General features: G+C 45.0%; 1 protein-coding gene across 1 annotated transcript; it reads right to left on the bottom strand.

Annotated features, from left to right (window-relative positions):
• Positions 1-1,091: 1,091 nt before the first annotated feature.
• On the bottom strand, positions 1,092-10,326 carry MSL2 (MSL complex subunit 2). Its single transcript, XM_073625481.1, has 2 exons — positions 9,112-10,326; positions 1,092-2,858 (listed from the first exon to the last, which is right to left on the bottom strand). Exons 1-2 carry the CDS (start codon positions 9,251-9,253, stop codon positions 1,246-1,248), a joined length of 1,755 nt encoding a protein of 584 aa, XP_073481582.1. The 5' UTR covers positions 9,254-10,326; the 3' UTR covers positions 1,092-1,245.
• Positions 10,327-10,560: the final 234 nt, after the last annotated feature.

The following is a 10,560-nucleotide window of genomic DNA, read 5'->3' on the forward strand; positions in this document are numbered from 1 at the left end:
TTGGGGCCACCAAATTCCTTCAAACGGCCCTGGATGGCCTCCACCATGGTTAGTTGTGCTCTGGTGAATTGGCATCAACATACCACTGTCTTGCTGGTTAATGCAAGAGGCCAAAAAGATGCCAGCTTCTAAAAGCCATGCTTATTTAGAATATGGTGGCTGTCATGGGAAGTGCATCATATCTTCACAGCTACAACTGGAAGAAGAGGCAAGCTTATGTAAAGAGCCCCCTTTTAGATCTGCTAAAAATTACACGTTCCATTATAGTAAAATCAAAATGTGTAGGAAGAGTACTGAAAAGTAACGTTATTAAAAACTGTTCAAATTCAAGACAGCTAATGCTCTCTTTAGAGCATGTAGCTCTTTAAATTTAATACACCGCTGGGGGACTTTTTCTCTGCAAGTCACAATCACTCTGTAAACTTCAAAACACACAGATAAACAAGCTGAAGTGGTGTAAAATAAAATCGGCTTTAGCATGCTTTTTCTTTGGAATGCTGCATGTATATTACAAAAAAAGGTTTTAACAGACTAGACCTGACACCTGAAGACAAAAAAAAAAAAAAAAAATTACTAATTGGCAGGTGGAACCTAAACCCCACAGGAACTTTTTAATCACTCTAGTAGCCCAACATTACACCTTCTTGCTGAGAATCTGCAGCAAACTGAAGTCACGTTGCTGCAAACAGCCAGCAACAAGCTAATGTCAGGCAACAAAGCAATTAAACGTTACCATACTGGCTTATCTGAATTTGAAATGTGCACTGTAAGAGGTTCTTCTAACAAAAAGGACATGGAATTTGCATTTTGATTTCTATAGAATGTAATAAGAAGATTAGGGAGTCACCCTCACAAATATATTGGACAACAGATAAAACAATGTATGACAGGATACAAGAGGTTGGTGTGTGGTTGCTTTTTCTTGCCAAAGATCATTTTCTATAAATCAGGTGCATCATAGTAAATTTGAAATCATATCACTAACCCTTGTAATGAAGTCAAGAAAACTGACAGACTTAAGGGTTAGAAATTCTCTTACAACCAAAGTTCCCCTCGTGCCATCCCAGTGCCTCCCACCCACCCTACCCAGCCCAAAACACATGAACACATAACTTAGCAATGAACACACTTGATACAAGTGATCTATATGCAGAAGCTCCGGCAAGTTAACCAAACAGAACCATAGCTGCCATAAAACTACAACCATTCTCCTACCCTCCAAAAGCCAGAGAACAGTTAGCACAATTAACAGTCAAATCTCAAGTCTATAGCTTCATCTAAGCTTTTGTCATCGTGAGGACTGGCAGCTAAAAATGTTGCTACGGGTGATCCCGCAACGTTAATGACACTTGCGCTTGTGCTGGCGTTCCGCACTGCAATGCTTGTCACATTAATGCCCAAGGTAAGCCGGGTCTGCTCTAAAGCCTTCTCTGGCACTGCAAACGCCTCCAACTTCTTCTCTCCGTTTGCCATGTAAGAGTTTTGGCAGCCACGGCAAATACAGTCAAGACAAGCCTTGCGATTTGAGTAGCAAGGACAGCGCTGGCCTCGGCATGTTAGAACACTTGGATTCTGAGTAGCACGTCCACATTTACAACCTTTCTTCTCTGGTGGTTTCTTATACACAGTTTTTGTTGGGCTCCCAGGAATCAAATTATTGCTGGGGATCTTCTCCTTAACCTTGTCTTTTGTTTTTAGTAAAGGGGGTTTGGTTTTTGGATGTGTTTTCTTATGCATGTGCTCTGGGTTCTTCTTTAGGGTTTTATTTGAAAGAAGAATGGTCTTGCTGATTTTGGATGAGCTACCCCCATTTGGGACAGTGACAATGGGCTGCAAAAAGTTCCTGTTTTCCCGAGTCAGTAGAAAAGGAGTCGGGGTACCCAACGCTGGTCCAAGTATGATGCTGGAGATTGGAAGTGGCAGAACCTTTTCGCTGTCACTTTCTGAGCGTGAACGCTTCCGGTTTGTTTTCACCATTTTTAGGGTCGCAGCTGTACAAGACACACCATGTGATGGAACGTGACTGTCAGACAATAAAACAGTGTGTGTGAGAGGCTGAGGGCAGAGATCCAGGAAAGTGCCATTTGATACTGAAGTGTCCAGACTATGCTGTAGGTCACAGTCAGTAACCTCTGCACCGGAAACTGTCTCTAAGCTCTGAAGAACTTCCTCTACGCTAAGTAGCAATGGGTCACCACTTTTCAGGTCATCATTATAACTACATATATCAAGTCCAGCAGCACAAAGCTCACTGGTAGAAACTGGGTCACAGACAGTCTCCAAGCTTCCTGATAAATCTTCTGTTTTAATATCAACAGCTGTGCAACAAAGGTCAATGGGACTAGGACTCTCAGGAGAGGGAATATTTACAGCAAGTTCAGTTTCAGATAATCCATTACAGTTCGGTAAACCATTAGTAATTGAGCATTTTGTCTCTAGCTCTGGTGTATCTTGAGTGATGTGACAGACATTGGCTTCAGTCTCTGTAATCAGTTCTGAATTGGGAAGTAAGGGGGACTGAGAAGGACACAGTGGTGACGGGGGCTCTGAGGGGTTAGCATGGTCTTCTTCGGGTGAGGGTTCTTCCACAGGCTCTTCAGGAAGAAATGCAGCGATGTCGGCGGAGCACTCCAAAGTATTTAATAAGTCTTGTGCCAGAGGGGTATGAGTGATATACTCACATAGTTTTTTATAGCAGCTCACCAGGATGCCCAACTGCTTGTTCTCCTCAAACTGATCATAGTCCTTACACCAGCTGCAGGAGGGCTTCATCATCATCTTTTTTCCTTTGCACTGCTTGCAAACATAATGCTGGCAAGTAGAATTGATTGGAGCTATAGGATCTTCAAGCAAATTTCCTGGGGAAAAAAAAAAAAAGGAAGGATTATCTCAATATTTTTTTTTACAAGAGTTGAACGGTTCATTACAAATTATTTTGACCAAGAACATATACATTTATAGTCAAACACCGAGGCTGTGCTAAGAAAACATTCTAACCTGCAGAGCAGACCTCTGTCACCGCATAGTTCTGCTAAATAAAAAAGTGCCAATATATGTAAAGTCACATCCTGCAAGTTTGTGTACATGAGCATTTGAAATGAGTTTAAAGTCAGTGTGAGTGCACAGCGTTCCATAATATCCACTGCGCAATTCAAACATTGCACTCAATATCAGTGAAAAAAGCCTCAAAATTTCAAAAGCAAAAACTGCTACTTCCCATTATACACTAGGCCTTACAGTAAGTACTCCCTGCACTCTGCAATGCAAAATGAGGACTTGAGTGTACAAAGTAAGCTCCCATCATAAAGTGCTGCAACAGGTCAATATACTTAGAAATACAGGGGAAAAAAAAATATTGGTGCCCCCCCAGGAACATAGTGGGTCAACTGAAATGCCAATTCCAGCAAGTGAAATTCAAATATTACAAAGACAAATGGACAGAGGGGAAAAAAAAGTGCCACAAGTCTGTACCCATGATAACTGTTATTAAAGCTTTTAAAGAAAATTCTAAGTACATTTGTAATACAGACTTTTTTTATTCCATCACTTTCTCCCCACAGTGCACTCAGACATTAGCAGAGTTTATCCACAGGCTTTGTCAGTGTATGGATGGCTGCACACACATTGTTGTGTCTGTGAACTGACTAGAGTATCAAGTCAACAGCACTGACCCAGCTCTCTGCAGTTCTGCATCACAAACAGCCACTCCCACTAGCTGATGTACACAGGAAACTCAACAAATGCAGAACTAGCTGTTAGGATTTTGTAACCAAACATCTGATGCATACAATGTGGAAACAGAATAAGGGAAAAAAAAACCCAGACAGGCACTTACACCGCATATATAGGTAGATCTAAAGGGAATTGTACAACAACATAGTAAACAGTAAGCTTAAAAGTCCTCCAGTGAAAGAAACAGAGGCTGCCATTGCTGACTAATCTGCAAATATTCCAGTTCCTCGACTATCATGGTGATCCACTACCTTCAATATTTTGAGTCAGGAACCTTAAACAAGTCTGCATTCCAGAAATTGACTTCAAGCATTTCTAAATGCAAACCCTTTTTTATTAAAATAATAAAATATGTTATACTCACCTGCACAGAGCAGCCCTGAACCTCTTCTTCTGGGGATTCCCTGCCAGCGATCTTGGCTCCTCCTCTTCTGTGTATGCACCCTAGAAAGCCGCTTGCTATGGGAGCAGACGTGTGGGCACACACAGCATGGCTCGGCCCCGCCTCTCGCTACTCTCAGTGTAGTGCAGAGAAAGCAGGGAGAGGTCGAGAGATAACCGGCAGGGGGGCACAGCGTTGGATCAATGCAAGACTCAGGTAAGCATTTGGGAAGGGTGGCACAGCATGTGGCCATTTTTTTTTTTTTTACCTTAAAGTGGATGTAAACCCTCACATATACCATGTAAAGTGAACAGCCTCAGATGATACACAGAGATGAAACAAATCTCCCTACATAAGTTTTACATATATATCTGCCGTCTTCAACTTGCTACATTCTTTAGAAAGTACACATTGTTTTAGAAATGTTTTCTTCCTGTTCGGGGGGGGGGGGGGGGTCTATAAAACAGGTACTAGCAAAGACCATTAGATTCTCAAGCCATAAAAGCCAGATGTGGCTTCTAAAGGTTTAAAGTATTGAATGTGTTAAGTCACAGTGCAAAAAAAAGTGCAAACATTCAGGAAAAATATACCTGGGCAATTTAATGCAAAAATACTGCAATGCCTTACTAACACAATAATGGCTATGCAAGATCAATTTTAGTGCACCACATGGTTCACAGCACATTACTCATAGCAATGATGCATAACATTCTCTCTACATTCTACTAAACATCTAGGAGTCTCTCATCAACAGAAGGGCCGGGAGGTGCCGATGCAAATGGATTAAACATATTAACCTTGAAAAAGGGAATCTGGCTCAGGTGTAGAATGCAGTAATCGATTTTGTTATGCATGGCATAGACGTTGCAAATTTCTTTCCTGCAACCACGGGTTCCCCCATCAACACAGACAGTGCTAACAGGGGAAACCCTCCTGCCTAAACATTGTGTTCTCCCGGTGAGGGAGCCATAGCAGCCACTAGCGATAATTGCAAGTAAGTCCAGCAGGTTGGGCGTACCCAAGTTGATCAATCAACTTGGTAGATTCACCATGCTCATACACAGTAGGAATCACCAGGACCGGCGCTGACACCACGCCGCTCCGGAGGGCCTGCGGGCAGGAGTTTTTAGGTGAGGTCGTGGCTTCGGGCCTAGTCCGCGAGGCCGGACGCGGCGGACCTTGCTGAAGCCGTGGCCTCGCCTAAAAACTCCTGCCCGCAGCTCCTCAGGACCGGCACGATGTCCATCAAAAACCCCTCGTTTCGAATCATGAATCAATTGATTTTTTTTTTTTTTTTAGAAAATCACCCAGCTCTACATATACTATGCAGTTTCTCATCAGCAATAACATGGCATTTATTGTCTGTGTCCCTTATGATGATAATGCCAGTAGATGTTATTTTTCCACTTCCTGTAACACTGTTGACTCTGCTGTGGAATCACGCAGCAGCGCTGTCACCCTGTTGATATTATATCAGCTAATAAATTTTAAGCAGATACAGCTATTTTTGTTCGCTTTTAGTGTCATACAATAGTTTTCAGTGTGCCTTGTTCACACAAGGCTAGGCCATAGAGGATATCATTTTCACTTTCATCCCTTGGGGGGGGGGGGGGGGAACGACTGTTTGTTTCCCCCATCAACACTGACTGTTAATGGGGGAATTCCTCCTGCGGAGCTATTGTGGTTCGCCCGGTGGGGGTGGGGGGGGGGGCAACCATGCTGGGAAAAAAAAAAAAAAAAAAAAAGAAGAACAGTAATTTTCGCTAGCAGCTATAGCCACTGGCAATAGTCACATCCTAAAAATACAACACACTGGTTGCACCAAAGTTGATCAATGGATTGACTTGGGTACAATTAGCCTGCCCATACATGGTTCGAATCTCGGCCTGGTCTCTGCTAAACCAGCCGAGATTCAAACAGTCTATGGCCGCCTTAGGACACAGACAGCAGGTACAGAGCAGACAAGTCTGGAAATCTGCAGCACGTCTGCGTTTTTCTACCTCACACAGGAGCTCTAAACACCACAGCTGATTTGCAGTGCATAAAAATGAATGAAGTGTCACTTTGTAACATTTCAATAAAGTTAGAAAGGAAAAAAAGAAAGGAACCCAGCACTAACAGGAAGAAACAAGGCACCATCCTCTCATACGAGGACACCAGCCTGACCCAAACAGGAAAACAAATCATTTTCCTGTGTGGGTTGTGTGAACAATTAAACCGTCGCTAACAGACGACAAATATTTTCTGCTATAATGGTCCTTTTAGCATTACAGAGGAATTCTGCCTTCCCTAATGGGTATCTTTTTTAGATCCCCTTTCTTTTTTACACTGGAGTTTTCCGTAAGAAACATACTCACACAAAATCCAGCGCTGTCCTGTTGTGTTCCACACTGGATCTACCTTTCTGAAACAGCTGTCTCTTCCTAGATCTTGTAGCCAGCCACCAAGGATGTTAGGCAATATCTACCAATCTCCCAATGCAGGTTCGACATTGTCCAGTTGCTGATACCACCTGGTATTTGTGACGTGCATATCCCAGAAGGCTTCAGAAGCAGGGTACGTCATTCTTGCCTAGCCAAAATTGGAAGCAGGGGGCAAGCTGGAGTGTTAAAGAGGATACTACAGTCAGCTTTTCAAATTGCAGCAGGTGAGGATGTAAAATATCTTGAGTAAAGGTCCGCTTTAAATCTAAGCGCACAGTGGCTTAGTGATTAGCACTGGATCAAATCCCAACCAGGACACCACCTGTATGGAATTTGATTGTTCTTCCTGTGCTTGCATGGGTCTACCCTCCGAGAAGACATGCTGGTAGGTTAGTTGGTTCTTGTCTAAACTCTACCTGTGCATATGCATGTGACATAGGGACCTTAGATCATAACCTCCTTGAGAGCAGGGACTGATGTGAATGTGCAGTGTATATTGTTAGCACTACATACAATACCTGAGAAAAAAAAACAAACAACTATGTCCCTCTTTAAAAGCGTCAGAAAAGAAAAATTTAAGGACAGATTCCATATCACTAAGATTATGGGTATACGTAAACCTGGATGTTACAACTAGGGCCAAGGTTTAAAAAAGAATGCATGGCCAGCCCTGCACAAATACACTGAGGGGAATTTATCAAAACTGGAGCAGTTCTGCATTGCAGCCGAACCCGCTTTTAGCTTTCATTTAACCTGCCTGGCGGTATGATTCTTTCGGATTTTAGGTGCTGAAAGCGGTACAATTATTTTGCATGGAAATTTGGCGTTTTATATTGTAGGTCTGTAATTCTTAACAATAACACACTTAAATCTGTCCAAACAAGAGTCTAGTAGATATCCCGGGTATGATAAAGTTTGAAACACAAAAACATAAATTATAATATAATAAACAAAAATAAATAATTAAAAAAAAAAATTAATAATAAAATAAAATTTCCCCACGATTCACTATCGCTCAATTCTGCAAGTGTTCTAATTTACTATCGCTGTTTTCTAGCTGGTCTAAAGCCACTTTTGATGTAAGGGGACACTTTTTGGTTGCTATGGACAATCTCCAGTTTCCAGGCAGAAAGAACAGTGTGTGTGTGTGTGTGTGTGTGTGTGTGTGTGTGTATATATATATATATATATATATATATATATATATATATATATATATATATATATATCATAAAACTGCATGCAGGGCATAGGACAAAGCACTGGGGACAAAAGGGATGTAAAATAATTACATACAGTACTGTAATCTGTAAGATTACAGTACTGTATGTGTTATGATTTTACACTTTTTTGAATTTGCCGCCAGGCTCCGCCCCCGTGCGTCGCGCCACTCGCAGGGAACGGAGCCTGGCACGGAGAGGCTTCGGAGGAGGACGGAGCCCGCAGACACAGCAGGGGACATCGCAGGATCCCGGGGACAAGGTAAGTAAAGCCACACCAGGATCCTGCGATGTAATCCCGAGTGTGGCTCGGGGTTACCGCTAATGGTCCTGAATTTTAATCCCGAGCCACACTCGGGAAAACCGCCAGGGAGGATACAAAGCCGACTGGGTGCAATGCACAGCTGCTCCAGTCAGTCATACATGATGATCTACAGTATAAGTGGAGCATTTCATTAAAGATAACATTCTAGACATGGTATACTTTTCCATAGTTACATGGGTCCAGCATGCACTCGTGTAATTGTACCTGGCTGATGCTCCTAGAAGCTAAATCTCCACTTACTTCCATGTTAAGGGCTGAGCAGTCGGCCTGATGTTGTGTGAACACAGGAGGTTGGCTGCTTGGCATGTTTGGGCACCATTCAAAAGAATACTACTGAATTTTCAGAGCATGCTCTGATTGAATGAGGTGAAAAGCGTGACAATACTGCCCCACCTTGTCCAATCACAGAACGATTTGCATTCATTTAGAGAATGCAAAGCATTCTCTGAATGGGGCCCATGGTGAGCAGCTGAACTCCAGTGTTCAGTAAGGAGCGCAGCTGTTTGGTGTGGGACCCAGAAGCATGTGGAAATCACTGGAGTATTGGTGTTTACTTCAGTGATTTCCAGCTACTAGAGGCATTGGCCAGGTATGGTAGATAGAGTGAAACTGGTCCAGTCTGAACCAATGTAACCTATAGCCATACCTGGAATTATTCTTTAAACCAAAGCTACATTCACACCTGTGTTTTGGCCTGATCGTGTGTACCTGGGAATTCACTGTGGGAGGCAGTCTCATTGAAAGCATGGAGAGGCAGCTGGCTCCCACAGCTCATTGTGGCTGCTTGCAAGTAATCGCTGTGAGGTGGTCACCTACGAGTGTCGGCCCCGAATGTAGACTGTCTGCGTCCAGGTCCAAAAACTCACTGGTAATCGCCCAGCACACCGGTTACATGCAAGCGGCCGCATTTAGCTTCAGGAGCCTCCCACATCTAATCGCCAAGGCTCTCGCAGATGTATGCAGTCAGGCCAAAACACAGGTGTGAATGAAAGGAGCACCTAACAGTTCTGAAATCCCCCCTGGGCTCACCGCAAACACAGCAGGCCAAGGCCTGTCTGAAGAAAGGCAGCATCTTGCAGATCTCGGCTGAAGCTTGTGGGTCCCCAGAGTCGTAGTTCAGCACCAGTCGGCTTGCTGCGATGTACAGAGTGGTGGCATTCACTGGGTTCATTGCAGACTCCTTATACTGCGGGCTCCAGCATACAGAAAATCAATGCAATTTTTTTTTTGTTATATATCCATTCAGAAGGGAGGCAGAAGTACAGGTCAGGGTGCAGAATCCCACCAAGGCAATGAAATAATCCCAGAACAGGAAGATAAAATTAGTGCATGAAAATTAAAAAGCATGCTCCTGATCTCCAGAATAGGTTCTCCTCATCCACAAACCTCCAAAAAAAAAAAAAAATCGATGGGATAATCCAAGCACCCTCCCCCCCTCAGTCATCAAACAAGGGGTCCTTCTAATGATCCAGTTTTTTAGGGAGGGGAGGGCTCCAGAGCTCACATGTCCCAGGGAGGGACGGTGGGGGTAGAGGAAATGACAGGATCCAGGGGTCAGCCTAGGAGCCGGCACACGATTTCAGGACAGCGGGGGCTTCGGAGCATCCATAGAGATCAATGGACATCACATAGTTCCTGGGTGCACTGGTTACCATGGAGACGCTGAGGCCTGCACCTTACCCCCAGGTCATTGTCTCTGGGGGGAGAGGGGGGCTGGGGTGCCCCGAATTCACAGGCTGAGTGCTGGCCGGGTCCTCCTCTCCATCGGGCGGCTCCAGGGCTCACATGGAGATCGGCCTGTCACAGTCCACAGATCCAGGGCCTACCCCACAACTCTAGGCCGCGCTCCGCTCCGTCCCGGCTCTTCCGTTCTCCGGCTCCTCTGCAGCCCCGGGTGACAGGAAGCGACTGCGGCCTGCACTGCCAGCACGGAGCCTACAAAGAGTCTTCCAGGGAGCGCCGCGGCCCAGATAACCGGAGGAAGGAGGTGGTCTCCGGAGGGCCGGGAGGGGGGGGGGGTCTCTCTTCTCGCCGGTATTATGTGTGAAGGGAAGGAGGGAGGAAAGGGGGGGAGGGGTTGGTTTGGTTTGCTGGTTTCTCTCGCGCACGCGCCTGGCCTCCCTCACTCTCGCTCCGGTGAGGCGCGCGACCAGTGGCGGGAAGTCGAAACAGACCACAGACGGCCGTATGCGTGCGCGAGGACCGTCCACCGCGCCTGCGCACTCCGGACGTGCTTGTGACTGACAAGGAAGAAGTGGAGTGGGTAGAGGGCGTGCCCAGAAGTGTTTGATCAATAAGCATGGTCACGCGTGCGTAGAAATAAGGAGGGGCGGAGCGAGGGACTGGGCGGGGATTTTGGGGGGGCATTGTTGTCTAGGAGGAGTTGCGTGCGGGAGTACCGCGCATGCGCTCTGTTTGGTTATCTAAGGTCTGTGTAGCTGCGTAGGCTAAGGAGATCATTCCAGTTTTGCAGTCGGT

Source organism: Aquarana catesbeiana, linkage group LG04, assembly GCF_042186555.1.
Source record: "Aquarana catesbeiana isolate 2022-GZ linkage group LG04, ASM4218655v1, whole genome shotgun sequence".
Classification (NCBI taxonomy): domain Eukaryota; kingdom Metazoa; phylum Chordata; class Amphibia; order Anura; family Ranidae; genus Aquarana; species Aquarana catesbeiana.